Genomic DNA, 15,385 nt, shown 5'->3' with positions numbered 1-15,385 from the left:
ATCTGTTTCCATCCCCAAGACTGTCTAGGAAGCCCTTACCTCCCCAGGGTGGTGGCAAGCAATGGAAGAGGAACTATCTGCTCCACAACACAACCAAACGTGGGACCTCACTGCTCTTCCTCCTGGTAAGCATGTTGTTGGGTGTAAGTGGGTCTACACAGTGAAGTATCTTCCCGATGGCAATGTGGAACGATTAAAGTCCAAGTTAGTGGCCAAGGGCTACTCTCAGTTGTATGGTGTGGACTATATGGAGACATTTTCTCCTGTGGCTAAAATTGGTTCAATTCGGGTATTGATTTCATTAGTTTCTATGTATGATTGGCCTCTTTTGCAACTAGACATTAAAAATGCCTTCTTGCATGGTGATCTCATTGATGAGGTGTATATGGAGCAACCACCAGGGTTTGTTGCTTAGGGGGAGGATGGTAAGGTTTGTAGAATCAAAAAGGCAATTTATGGGCTGAAGCAATCTCCACGGGCATGGTTTGGTAGGTTCAATGAAGTAGTGAAAAACTTTGGGATGAAATAGTGTCAGGTAGACCATTCTGTGTTCAGCCATGACTCAAAAGATGGGAAGATCTAGATAGTTGTATATGTGGATGATATTGTCATAACTGGGAGTGACAGTAATGAAATTGACAGATTGAAGAAATTTCTACAAGACCACTTCAATACGAAAGATTTGGGTAAGCTAAAGTACTTCCTAGGAATAGAAGTTGCAAGGTCAAGACATGGAATTAACTTATGTCAAAGAAAATATGTTCTTGACCTACTTGAAGAAACAGGATTGTTAGGTGCTAAACCAATAGAAACTCCTATGGAGCTGAATGTCAAGTTGAGTGTTGATGCAGGTGAGGAGTTTGATGACCCTAGAAGATACAAGAGGTTGGTGGGAAAGCTGAATTATCTACTATTACCCGACTAGATATATCATTTTCCATGAGTATGGTGAGTCAGTTTATGCAGCATCCTCGGATTCCTCATTGGGAAGCAGTTCTAAGGATTGTTAGGTACTTGAAGGGGGCTCCAGGCCGTGGTTTGCTTTATAAAAGTGGAGGGCCCCTTGAGATAGTAGGGTATACAGATGTTGATTGGGCTGGTTCTGTATTAGGCAGGAGATCAACTACAGGGTATTGTACCTTCCTTGGTGGCAACCTTGTAACTTGGAAGAGCAAGAAACAAACTGTGGTGGCAAGGAGTAGTGCAGAAGCCGAGTACAGAGCTATGGCTCATACCACATGTGAAATAGTATGGTTGAACAACTTGTTACAAGAGATGGGGTTCTCAGTTGACAAACCCATGAGACTATACTGTGATAACCAAGCAGCTGTTCACATCTCTTCAAATCCAGTCTTCCATGAGAGAACCAAGCATATTGAGGTTGATTGTCACTTTGTAAGAGAGAAAGTGATTAGTGGAGTGATAACCACATCTCATGTGAGCTCGGGAAATCAGTGGGCAGATCTCTTTACAAAGGGATTGTCTCTCGAGGCAGAGTAGATTATATTTGTAACAAGCTGGGACTATATGACATATACTCTCCAACTTGAGGGGGAGTGTTAGAGTTCACAGAACAGGGGTATTTTGGTCATTTGGGTGCATCTGTGTGAGAGTGAAAGATCTGTTTTATTCATGTCTAAGTTGTATGTCCCATCACTTATGAGGGGCAATATTGACTTTCTTGTAACCAAGCTTATGTGAGATAAATGCAAGTGGGTCAACTAGAGAGGACTTTTTTTTCTCATTTGATCGAACCCTTCTCCTCCTCCTTCTTCTTCTTCTCTTCTTCTCTACTTTAACCTAGAATCCAATAGGGATTTTACAGAAGTCATGCAAAATAATTAGGGACAGATTAGATGGCTTGGATATTTGCCCAAAATAAGAAACCTTTTAAAGAAAAATAACATTTTTTGAGACTCGAAGGTGAAGCTTAGGGTCATAACAAAGGAATACATTATGATCAAGACTATAACCTACAAAAACAAAGGGAGTAGGTTGAGCTGACAAGTTTAAGAGGTGTATTTGAATGAATACCTCCACCTCCAAAGGGATCCCTATATTAAAGGGCATTGGCTATTTGCAATTATAATATTGCCCTTGGGATAATATATAATTACATTTTTGTTGAGAAAAGGTAATATAAAATTTTATTAAAAAGAACTGCAAATTACAACAGCAGCCCCCTTAAACAGGGAGCCGAACACAGAAAACACACTGCAATTACATCAACATTCAAACAAACTCCTAGATCTCAGTTGAGAGCTATGGACTGAGTTCTGAAGACCCTTTGCAGCTGCAACCCACAAGATGATTTGTTTGAAAGCAAAGGAGATCAAGCAATCTAACTCAATAGCTTTATTTTGAAAGATCCTCCTGTTCCTTTCAGACCAAACTGTGCAGAACACAGCTGCAGGAATGACTCTCCCGATACACTTAGCCAGCTTTGACAAACCCTGGACCTTCCAGCTCCACCGCAGCTCCAAAACAGAGTTTGGTGTACACCAATGGTGCCCCAGGCCTGACAGGAAATGTCTCCAAATAGCAGAAGATACAGAGCAGTGAATGAACAAATGATTGCAATCTTCATCCTCTTGGCCACAAAAACACAGCAGATCCTGAATCTGAACTCCTCTCCTGACAAGATTCTTCTTAGTAAGACATCTATTAAGAGCAGCACCCCATTATCAGAGCATTTACTTTGGAGGGAACAACTGGGTTCCAAATTTTCTCAGCCGGAACTTCTAGTAGCCTTCATTCAACAACCCTGAAAAGGATCTGACTGAGAAAACACCATCAGCTTTGAGTCTCAGCCGATAAGTCTATGGATTGTCTATATAACAACTCCAAAAGGTGGACACCAAGTAATAGTGCCATCACACACTTCAAAATGGTTAGCCACTGAGCCATTTTGGTTTTCAGAAATCTGGAATAACTGGGGGAATACTTCAACAAGTGGTCTATTATCACACCAAATGTCCTTCCAGAACCTTAGCCTGTTCCCATTTCTCACCTTGGGAGCAAGACCTCTGCTTAACCAAGGGAGTGTTTCCATAACTTTCTTCCACAAGGAGTATCCTAAGAAGTTCATCTGAGTAGTGGTTACCCAGTCCCCACTGTCAATCTTGTATTTTTCTGCAATTAATTTTCTCCACTACCTGTTTCTCTCTTTCTCAAATCTCCAAATCCATTTTCCCATCAGAGCCAAGTTAAACAACTTTAACTTCCTGATCCCCAAATCCCCATTCTTCTTTGGAACACATACTTGATCCCAATTCACTAGATGTACTTTTTGTTCCTCCTACGAACTCCTCCAAATAAAATCTCCCTGAAGTTTTTCAATTCTTTGGGCCATTTTGACCGGGATTGGAAATAGAGAAAAGAAATAAGCAGGGAGGTTAGAGAGAGATTTTTAAGAGGGTAGTTCTGCCCCCCAAGGAAAGATATTTGGCTTCCAAGAGGTAAGTTTCCTTTCCTCTCTCTCCATCGGATCCCAAACCGCAGAAGAAGTGCATTTTTCTCCAAGAGGGAGACCTAGATAGATAGTAAGCAGGACACCTATCTAACAAGCTAAAACATCTGTAAGAGCTTCAAGATTGACAACTTTTCCCACAGGAATCAATCTACTCTTAGCCCAATTAACTCTCAACCCCGACACCACTTCAAACCATCTGAGAACCCCAAGAAAAACCTCCACCTGCTCAATACTTCTAGCCAGAACAAATGATCTGAGAACCCCAAGATTCACAACTTTTCTGCTTCAGCCTTCCCTAGAAAATCCAACTTCCAAGATTTCAATACTTCTTTGATCCATTTGATCTTTCTAGCCAGAACAAATGAACTAGTTCCTTCAGATTGGAAACCAGTCCACTTTGAAATAAGCAGCAGAATCAGATCCTTTTCTTCAGACCAAGCATTTTCCATCTTGAAAGGGGTTCCTCTTCTCACCTGATTTCCTACAATTCCACAAGCCAACTGAATTGGAGAGTGATCCGAGATAGGACGAGGAAGAGCCACTTGTTTTAAATGTTGGAAAGCATCATCCCACCCCGGAGAAACTAAAAATCTATCTAACTTAACCAGAATCAAGGACTCTTGGTTTTTTGTCCAAGTATATTGAGCCCCCGTTAGAGGAAGATCCAAGAGCTTAAACTGATTCACAAAGTCAACAAACCTTCTTAAATCCCTAGATCTCTGATGGCCACCATTTTTTCTCCACAAACCTCACCACATTGAAATCTCCTCCAATAACCCAAGGCAAATTGGAATTGCCTCTGGCCTCCAGCAGATCTTCCCATAGCCTCTCCCTCTCCCCATTTTTCGTAGGGCCATACACATTAGTAAAGAGCCCTTGGAACCCCCCTCCAACTCCAAAACCACCGACACTGAAAACTCACCCACATGAGACGAGATTAGCTTGCATTTCGACTGGTCCCATAAAACCAGAATACCTCCAACACTATCTCTAGCCAGCTTACTCACCCACTTCACCTGACCTTGACCCCAAATACTTCCAATCACCCTAGCGTCGACTGCTTCCATCTTTGATTCTTGGATGAAGACCACATCTGTTTTCCACTTGCTCAATAAATTACAAACCACCATTCTCCTTCATCTGGAGCACAATCCCCGAACATTCCAAGAAAGAAGAGTCAGTTCCATTAACAACAAAGAACAAAGAACCCAATCCCATGCAAACCCTTATCAACTGCTTTTTCCCCCTCCCCTCGCAGCACCCTCCCCCTTCCTTGCTTTATCATTTAACCCTCACGCCAATCTCAGCATCTCCCTATTCTTCTTTGACCCAACTCCCTCTTTTTTTCACGTTTGCTTTGTCTTTCTCCTCCAACCACCTCCTCTCAATTTGTTCCAAATAATTAATCATTTCGTCCTCCATTCCTGCTATTGAAATCCTGAGAAATTTTTCGAGGCCCAAAAGCTTTGAATTAACCCAGGCTGAAGAACCTTCCACCCCCTTGTCTTTATCTCCCTCTTTCTCTCTGTTCTTAAGCCCTTCCCTAAAAAAACCCATAGATTGGCTCCAATTGAGGGGCTTATTCTGTGATCGGCACTTGCTTTGTCGTTGATCACCGCTACGGGAGCAACTTTCTCCACCTCCAGATTAGGAACGACACGAGCTTCCTAATCCCAAACACACACTAACTGTGTTCCCTCCAGTGTCGTGGGCATAGATTCTGGCTGAAACCTTTATTCTGACTAAGGAGTTTTCTCCAGGTTCGAAACTCCAATAGCGGAACTTCTAACTTCACTACGGCATCGGGCCTCAACATAGTCTTCTTGCACTATTGGTAACTGGGCCGAAGCTGCTAGCCAATGGAGAGAGGCCCCAGTCCAACCTAACAGGTTCGGTTTGCACTGGGTCCATCCTCATTCGATCTCTAACAAAGCACTCTAGACCCCACATTAAATTAGGGTTGTCGACTCTAACTCTCTAGCTACCCTCCGCTTCCAAAAATACCCCTCCCGATATTCCCAGTGAGTTCCTCGGAGCTTCTCTTTCTCGACAACCCACAAGAATTGACCCAAATCTTTCTGACACCAAATTTAATTCCACCAAGCATTCTAGGAGAGTTTCTTTTAACCAATCCTTGGAGATAACTTCCCGCTTGTTTTCATAGTTCAAAACTCGAAAATTCTTTTTCACTCCATCCCAAGCCAGATCTTCCATCAAACAGTTCTTCGGTGGGGGCGAAATTTTCATCTCCTTCCATGAGTCTAAAGGAGTCTCTTCGACACCCATATGCAATACGGGCTGCCCTTTCCTCTCCGTTTTCTTCTCCAATAGCCTTTTTTCCGGCAACCTTCCCCGACTTGAGCTTTCTTCTTCCTCCATCACCAGCACCACCGTTTTACTAATCTCCGACCCCCCTTCTTCTCACCCCTTGTCATTCCTCCCTGCCCTCTCTTCCCAAAACCCCCCACACCCTTCCCTCTGTCCCACTTCTAGCCTGACCCCTTGCCAAATCCAAACCCAAAAAGACAAGTTACCCGTTACCATCTCCACCTTCTCAGGGATTACTCCTCCCACTTTCACCTTGGTCCTCCCCCATTCACATGTCTTGAGTTCGGCCGCTGGATCGTCTTTACCTAGAAAACCCCCATAGAGATCACCTATTCCCTTCACTACACTTGGACACCAAAGCACTAAAGGCAACCCAAAAACCTTGATCCATACCTCCGTCCTCTTAGTGATTGGCCCTCTCTTCGGCACCTGATTTGCTACCATCTCTTCCCACCATTCGAGGGCCAACCTATTTTGCCCAACATACCACGGACCACTTTGCAAGGTCCAAGCTGCCTCCTCCTCTAAAGGGAAGATGAACAGATAAAGATCCTCAGGTAAGTACTTGGCTCTCACCCCACCTACCTCAGACCACCGACTTGCAGCCTAGTGTTCCATCACCTCCACTGGTAACTTTCTGTCTAGGCAACCCATTAGGCATCTCTGCAAGAAGCGCCTTCTCGCCCTGGCTCCTTCCTCTGTTTCTAGAAACCTTCTTTCCCCCTCTCTCATCTGCACTGTATCACTGAACCCTAGCCAAGCCCCTGCCCTTACTGCTTTTTTGAAAGAGAGATTCCTCCAGACACCAGTGCCCGGTCCTCCAGAGTTATACCACACTCTCGCATCCCACCTTCCCCCTCCACTCCTGGAGCTAGGAAATCTATTTGGCTTCATCCCTTGGAAAAGCCTTCACCCCAAGAAACTTAAACCAGCCGCAACTTCTACCCACACAACACAACTTCCCATCTCGACCCAAGCAATTTCCCTTCATTCACCGTCCGTTACCTCTGTTCGCCTTTGCTCCCGCCTCCGTTCACCTCCGTTAATTACATAGGTATGTTACAAACAAAAGAAAAAGAAACACAATACAACTAGCTTATCATACGCCCGTAGGATAAAACTAGAGGCTATGTTCAAATCTGTTTATAGTGGAAAACAAACATTTTCCTTCGAAAAAGTGAGTACAAATTGTAGAGAAATGTCATTGTTTCTAATCTTTCATAAAGTCATTTTCTGAACAGTGGTTGGTCCTTTAGATTCATATCTTGCAACAAATATTTCTCAACTATTCAGGTCTATTTACAGAGGTGGACCCAGGAAATTTTCCTTTTGTGTACATATAATCATCATCACCGAGACTGTAATAGAGACCCTGGACAAGAACTGCATAAGGAAACCTCAAACAAGAAAGAATACAGCAGTCAAGCCGAGCAAGACGATAAACAAACACATCAGGTACCAGGGCAGCCAAAATACCTTTGCAATGGCATGACAACACCCTGTTAAGGCAATGGGAGACACACACACATGCGATGAGCACGAAGCGCTGTCCGGGACCTGCGATGAGCATGAAATGCCATTCGGGACCTGCGATGAGCACGAAGCGCCATCCAAGACCTACGATGAGCACGAAATGCCGTCTGGGACCCGCGATGAGCACGAAGAGCCATCCGAGACCTGCGATGAACATAACATGATAACGTAGACCTATGACGAAATGCTTCAAAGATGACTTACAGAAACATTCGAACACGTCAGCCAATTGCAAGTCTTAACACGTGGCTACAAGAGAACCATGAAGGGGTGTAGCCGACATGTGCTATGTGAGAGTCCTCAAGGAAAGGAAACTCTATTCCTAGAGGGTCTTGATAGACACATGGCTAAACCTTACTGGAGTCCACTTGATAGCTGCCGTAAGGATAAAGACCCTCTTTCCTAATAGGGAAAGGTCTCTTTTGGGATCTTCTCCTAATAGCCTCAGGATTCCATCTATAAAAGGAGAACAACTCTCCTCGCATTGGAGACGGCCACATAACCCTAAATCTAGGGTCTCTTAAAGCATCTATCCCTATTCTCCTCTCTTCCCCTCTTTTCCCCATCGTCTCTTCAGACCTTCGGAGACCATACCAACTGAATGGTGATTACAATGGGACCATTGAATAAATTCTTCTAAGCAATTGGTATAGCCTAGATTGTACATCACGAATCTCATATTGAATTTTTCAAGAATTGAGGGTCAGGGCATCCCCAATCTCTCCTTGGTTCAGCCTGTTTGTTTTCCAAGAGAGGCACCAGGAAAATTAAGAACATGATTCATTTTCCTACTTAATATCATTTTCCAAGGAAAAACTAATATTTTGTTAAAGGACACCAATATATTATATTGTACATAATAATATTATGTTAATTTTTTATGAAAATAATATATTATGTTAAATTAATAAGATATATACTGTTTTCTATTTGAATCGTTGTCCTGGGTCCTTATAGCTTTCTCCCTAATTGCAGTATTTCAACATTGGCTCGGTTCATGTCCTACCAGGAAAGTAGTTTTGTCACCATTGGTCAAAGGCTTACAGCAAATCCTCTGAGGTAAGGAATGGTATATGCTAGTTCAACTTTGAAAACTGTATGGATAAGAGATGAAAATAATAATCTAGTTGCAATTCTTGCAATCACTTGAAGTGTGGTATGACATTAACTTTCATTCTCATCTCTGATATTCCTTAGTAGTCCTCATTGATGTTCTAATCTTTATTTTCTATCCTTCTATCTATCTACATCTAATACAATTGTCTTTTATGTACAGAGTGCGATTTCACTATGGACATCCAGATTTATTTGATAGAATATTTCACATAACAAGAGGTGGAATCAGTAAAGCTTCGAAGACCATTAACTTGAGTGAAGATGTTTTTGCTGGTAGCAATTATTAAGAAAGAATGCTTGTTGTAGAAATTACTATCTTCGGTTTCTTGGTTGCAGTCTTCAATTTTATTAATAATGGCATATCGTTTGATTTCATGTAGGGTTTAATTCCATATTACGAAAGGGACATGTTGTCTACCATGAGTATATGCAGATTGGAAAAGGTCGGGATGTAGGCCTAAATCAGATCTCAAAGTTTGAAGCAAAAGTATCCAACGGAAATAGTGAACAAACGCTAAGTCGTGACATATACCGTCTTGGACATCGGTTCGATTTTTTCCGGATGCTATCCTGTTACTTTACAACTGTTGGCTTTTACTTCAATAGCCTGGTACTTTATTCAAATCCCATAAACTCATCCCTGACCATGTTATTAAAATTTGTAAAAGTACAGAGGTTCTTTCTATGATTCCTTATTTCACTCTGGCCTTTTACTGCTGCAATTTTACTGTTAAATACTTCTGCCAATGACAATGGTTTATTGGTTTGTTGGCATCTTTGTCTTTAGTAGTATTAACAGCCGAACAGAGGAGAAGAGAGGTAGGAGAAGAGAAGAGGAAGAGAGGAGAGAAGAGAGGAGAGGAGAGAAGAGAAGAGAAGAGAAGAGAGAGATTTGGAGTCTGCTACAGTGCTGGCGGTGCCAACTTATATTAATATATATAGGGCGACCATAATTAGAAGGGAAAGGACCCTTATGCCCCTACTTAAGTTACAGCATAAAAAACAAAAGAAAAAACTGTTTTAATTTGTCCAAACGGACCCTAACTCAGCAGAATACAAACATAATAAATAAAGTTAACATTCCAACACTCCCCCTCAAGTTGGGACGTGGATGTCAATCATGCCCAACTTGTCACAGAAATTATTATGTTGCACGTGTAAAAGGCCCTTGGTGAAGATGTCTGCAAGTTGTTCCTCTGAACTAACATAAGGAGTGCACACTTCTCCGCTCACAAGTTTTTCTCTAATAAAATGCTTGTCCACTTCAACATGTTTTGTTCTATCATGGAGGACTGGGTTAGCAGCAATGTTGATAGCAGCCTTGTTGTCACAGTAAAGTGACATAGGTTTGTTAACTGCAAAACCCAACCCTCCTAACAAGTTTTTTATCCACATCATTTCAGAAACTCCAAGAGACATGGCTCTGTGTTCTGCCTCAGCACTGGATCTAACCACCACTCTTTGCTTCTTACTTCTCCAGGTGACTAGGTTTCCTCCCACAAAGGTACAATACCCACTGGTAGATTTTTTGTCATCGATTGTCCCTGCCCAATCAGCATCTGTATACACCTCCACTTTCAAATGCCTATGTTTCTAGAAAAGCAAACCAGCTCCTGGGAAATTCTTGAGGTATCTAAGGATTCTTTCTACAGCTTCAAAGTGAGTTGTCTTAGGATTATACATGAATTGACTAAGAACACCCACTGCATAGGCAATATCAGGTCTGGTCATAGAAAAATATAAGAGTCTCCCTACAAGTCTCTAGAACTTCTTTACATCTTTCAAACACTCCCCCTGACTGTTTCCTAGTTGATGGTTGGGTTCAATGGGTGAATCAATTGGTTTCACTCCCAACTTGCCTATATCCTCTAATAGATCTAGTACATATTTTCTTTGGGAAATAAAGATGCCCCTTTTTTAGCAGGCAAATTTAATTCCAAGAAAATAACGTAAGGGGCCTAGATCTTTCACTTCAAATTGAGTGGCTAGGAATTTCTTTAGCTTCTGTATTTTAGTCTTCTAATCTCCTGTGATTACTATGTCATCAACATAGACAATTAAAGCTGCAATTTTCCCTTCACCTTTTTTCACAAATAAAGTATGATCTGACTGTCATTGTTTGAATCCCATCTGTTGCACTACTAAATGAAACCTACTAAACCAGGCCCGAGGTGATTGCTTCAACCCATATAAAGATTTTTTTTAACTTGCACACCTTCTGTTCACTACCTTTGGCACAGAAACCTAGAGGTTGAGTCATGTAAACCTCTTCCTCTAGGTCACCATTCAAGAATGCATTCTTGATAACCAATTGATGAAGTTCCCAATCAAGGTTAGCTGCCAGTGAGAGGAGGGTTCTGATTGAATTCATCTTGGCTACTAGAGCAAAGGTCTTTGCATAGTTTACTCCATACACTTGTGTAAACCCTTTGGCCACCAATCTAGCTTTGTATCTTTCTACTAAACCATCAGCTCTATGCTTTACTGTGAATACCCACTTGCAACTCACTGGTTCCTTCCCTTCGGGAAGATCCACTAACTCCCAGGTGCCATTTTTGTGTAAGGCATTAATTTCTTCCTTCATTGCATTTGTCCATTCATGTTTGGATAAAGCTTCTGCCACATTCTTAGGAACAGAGACACTGTCAATAGAGGAAAGGAATGCACAGTATGAAGGTGAAATATGATCATAGGACACAAAGTGAGAGATAGGATGATTAGTAGTACAAAACCTAACACCCTTTTTCTTAGCAATAGGAACATCAAGATCATTAACAACAGGAAGATCGATGTTAAGAAATTCAGGCATATCAATGGGAACAAGTGTACCTGGTTGATGAGGAGGATCTACCTCTGGAGAGTCCGATGATATTGGTTGCATAGTTTCAGGTTCCAAGGCTCTTGAACTCTGCTGGCTCTTATGACAGCGAAGAAAGACTCAAAATGGAGAAGGGTTGGGAAGAGAAGGTAGTTGAACCTGAGTGTGTTTCTCCTCAACCCTACTCTCCCTCTGAGGAGAAACCGAGAAGAAGGGTTGACTCTCAAAGAATGATACATCTATGGAGACATAGTACATGCGTGAAACAGGACCATAGCAGCGGTAACCCTTTTGAGATAACGGATAACCAAGAAAAACACAAGGAGTGGCACGGGGACCGAGTTTACCGTGAGTATGAGACAAGTCATGAACGAAGCAACGACACCCAAAGACACGCATTGGAATGGGGGACAACAGAGCTGTAGGTAACAAGAGTTGATGTGGGGCCTTATTCTCTAGTAACCGAGATGGCATATGGTTGATGATATATGCAACACACATAATAGCATCCATCCAAAAATGTTTCGGAATATTCATATGAAGTAATAAACCATGAGCTACCTCAAGTAGATGACGATTTTTCCTTTCAGCAACACCATTTTGTTGAGGTGTCCTGCCACAAGAGCTTCAATGAAGAGATCCACACAAAGCAAAGAACTCTGTGAGATCACTATGGAAGTACGCTTTTGCATTGTCCGACTGGAAAATGTGAATTTCAGATTGAAATTGAGTGAAAACCATTCGTTGAAAGTTTTTCACAATCTTTAGCACTTCATCTCTAGATCGCATAGGATACACCCAAGTATATTTAGAGTAGTCATCGATTAAAATAATGAAATATTTATATCCAGTCTCAGTAGGTAGAGAAATAGGACCCCAAACATCAGAATAGACAAAATGAAAAGGAAATTCAGATATTTTATTTCTTAAAGGAAAGGAATTTCTACAATGTTTGCTCAATTGGCATGTATGACACTGCAATTTACTAACTAACAAAGACTTAAACAACTCAGGAAACATAAGTTTTAAAGACTCAAACGAAAGGTGACCAAGACGATTATGCCACAAGTAGGCATAACTCTCACTAGAAGAACTTAAAGACTCTGTAGCCACAAGACCAGCTTTATTCTCCAACACATAAAGGCCATCCACCATGCTTCCTCTACCAATCATCTTCCTCGAGGTCAAATCCTGAAATACACACGAAGAAGGAAAGAAGGTCACTGAACAATTCAAGGAATGAGTAATACTGCTAATGGATAGTAAATTGATAGAACATGCAACACATTAGAGAGGGTAAGACTAAGAGGAAGGGAGATGGTTCCTTGACCGGCTATGGTGGAATAAGACCCATCAGCCAGTCTCACCTTATCTCTCCCAGAGAGGAGGTTATATGCTTGAAATAAATTTGACTTACCAGTCATGTGGTTTGAGGCTCCAAAGTCAATTATCCAAGGGGAATCAGATGTATGAGATGACACATGGAAGGCAGTGGCAATCTTACTTGATGTAAATGCAAAGGAGGTAGAAGGAGTAGGGCTAAAATCCATTTGGCGAAGTGTCCTACCATATAATTCCAAGTGGTTAGGAAAGGAGTTGATGATCTCTTCCTTGGGGTCAGAACCAGAGTGTCGTTCTTGGGGTACCATGGGACTAGTCTCTTGAGATGCCACGTTTGTTGAGTTATATTTCTTCTAACTCTGCTAGGTTAGCTTCTTAATCGGATCAAACTTCTTACTTAATTCTTGAGCCCATTTCGGCTTGCCATGAAGATCCCAACATGTGTCTCTAGTGTGCCTGGACGTTTGACAGTGAGTGCACCAAAGTTTGTCTTTGTCATCCACTATCTTCTGTGAATCTCCCTTTTTAAAAGAACCTCCAACATTTAAACTTGTACCCCCTCGGACAGCTAGTGCAATCAGTGAAGGGATGGGAGATCCATCATATGGATGGCAGAACCCTGCAGGAAGGTTGGGCAAAATTTCAAAATTTTCTTTACTCTCATCCGGAATCCTATTCCCAATTTAGAAAACTACATTTTCAAGGTTCGTTCTTGTAACCAAACCGGACCAAATCTGAAACCAAATTAAGGGAGGGATATACCTCATACGGAATCCACGCAAGAATGCTCCTCCCAACGTAGGTGTTCATGCCCAAAGAGTGTACCAAATCCTCCCTCCACTGAATATGACGCAGCTTAGGATGAGGCAGGATCAGTAGGTAGTTCTTCACCAAGAACTAGTGATTCTTCAGCAAGAATCGAATGGGACAATGAGCACAGCGTCTAAATTGTTTCTTCTAGCAAGAAACAATATCAAGATCGAATCTTGATCCAATCCAAGAACTGGAAATCGAACAGGGTAGGGCGGCAAGAGCAAGAAGAAAAAGAGTAGAAGGCAAGAGCAGTCTAACTGTGTTGTCTTCTCTCTGTATTCAGTGAATGTGTCTTTGGAGGTTCGCCCTATTCTCTTATTTATAGCCTTAAAGAGACAGTTTCCTAATCTCATTAGGAGTTTCCTGATCCAAATCTTTTATTTGGATCTGGACTCTTTAAGTGATAAGGATAATTCCTTATCTTATCAACAGATAAAGATCAGCCTTCCTAATCAAATTAGGAGTTCCTTTAATCCAAATCTTTATTTGGATCTGGACTCTTTAAGTGGATAAGGATAATCCTTTATCTTATCTGTTGATCCAAATCCCAGATCCGCCTCTATTTAATTAATCTAATTAACTTAGTTCGAAATGGGCTTTTAGGCCCATTAAGCTTTCAGGCTTACTTCCCATTTAATGTTGGCTAGATTGGCTCTCTTTGTATGGCGTGGGACCCTATCATTGATCTACACATCAGCCACATGGGTTCAGCCTAGCCTCTATTACAAGGCCTGACCGAATTCACTACTGAAGACAGTGAACCCCTGAGTCCATCACAATGGGCTCTTAATGGGCCCAACATTTACACTAAATGGTCCTTGCGTCCAGCCATCTTATGAAGGCCCAAGGACTGTGGGATGATGCTAGATTAGCTCATTAGGTATAATCCTCAATGGTCTTACACTTAACCTCTCAGCCCATAATGAACAAACACTGCCCGACAAGAGAGGACCTCTCCCTTGGCTGCAAGGTGCATTGCTGCACTCTCTACTCACATGGATCCCAGGAATTAAAACCTTTTGCAAACATTTTGAAACCATATATGTATATCTCTATATAAATATATTTTGCAAAAGCAAATTTCTACAGTTGAAATCAACTGCCGGCGGTTTAGGTTTCCATCATTCACTTTGTCCGACAAAGGGGCTAATCCTGTCACTATGATTACCCACTCAAATGAATTCTCGGACTGCCCCAACATACCCAAGTTTTGACCCCCTCTAAGGATCTCACTGATTGGCATATCAAAGGCAGCCCAATCCGACACCAAGTGCAGTATAATAATCGAGTCTAGGGGTCAGGTGTAACATTCCAGTTTTGTCCATCTATCTCCAAGGCTCAAGGCAATATTGGAATTTTGGTCCGGTTCAGGGTTTCAAGAAAACACACACTGCACGTACCTCAGGTGTCACCCTGGCAGCTGAGACAAGCCACCCCAACCAACTTGGTGGTACATCAGTGTTAGCCTTGGCAGGATAAATCTCCCCAGATCTATCCAACGACTGTGAAGATTCTAAACTAATATGAGTCTCATATGCATCCAGTTTAAGGGTATTACATAGAAACACACCATAATAACATGAATCAAATATGTACTTTATTCATTTACAATAAATGTCATAATGTACATCATGCTGATTGGAGCTAAGGGCATACACTGTCTAACAATCAGTTCCCCTTTTGTACAATTCATCACACTTCTTCTACTCTCTTCAGACTGAACTAGGGCATAAACTTCTTGGACTGAAGGTAGGTTCTTACTTCCTAAGATTTGTATCCACATGGATTCATATGTATGATTCAGCCCCAAAAGAAAGACAAGTACCCGTTGCTGGGAAACAAGTGATTTGTAGGCCTTTGCATCCTCATCGCACTTCCAATTCACATTTTGATAATGATCCAGTTCCTTCCAAATTGATGTCAAGTCTGAATAGTACACCGAGAGACTCCTCTCCCCTTGCTTG

The 15,385-nt window shown here is 41.8% G+C and overlaps 1 protein-coding gene across 2 annotated transcripts in view; it reads left to right on the top strand.

Annotated features, from left to right (window-relative positions):
- Positions 1–15,385, top strand: part of GSL04 (glucan synthase-like 4) — a 133,830-nt gene that overhangs the window by 114,446 nt on the left and 3,999 nt on the right. For both annotated transcript variants that reach the window (XM_010259460.3, XM_010259458.3), the window contains exons 37-39: positions 8,309–8,392; positions 8,610–8,722; positions 8,830–9,059. In XM_010259460.3, coding sequence (XP_010257762.1) covers positions 8,309–8,392; positions 8,610–8,722; positions 8,830–9,059 — 427 coding nt within the window. The remainder of the gene's footprint in view (positions 1–8,308; positions 8,393–8,609; positions 8,723–8,829; positions 9,060–15,385) is intronic.

The sequence above is a fragment of the Nelumbo nucifera genome, chromosome 3 (assembly GCF_055504915.1).
Source record: "Nelumbo nucifera cultivar China Antique chromosome 3, China Antique-T2T, whole genome shotgun sequence".
In the NCBI taxonomy this organism is placed as follows: Eukaryota; Viridiplantae; Streptophyta; class Magnoliopsida; order Proteales; family Nelumbonaceae; genus Nelumbo; species Nelumbo nucifera.
The sequence above is the reverse complement of the archived record's forward strand: the minus strand, read 5'-3'. Positions and strand labels throughout refer to the sequence as shown.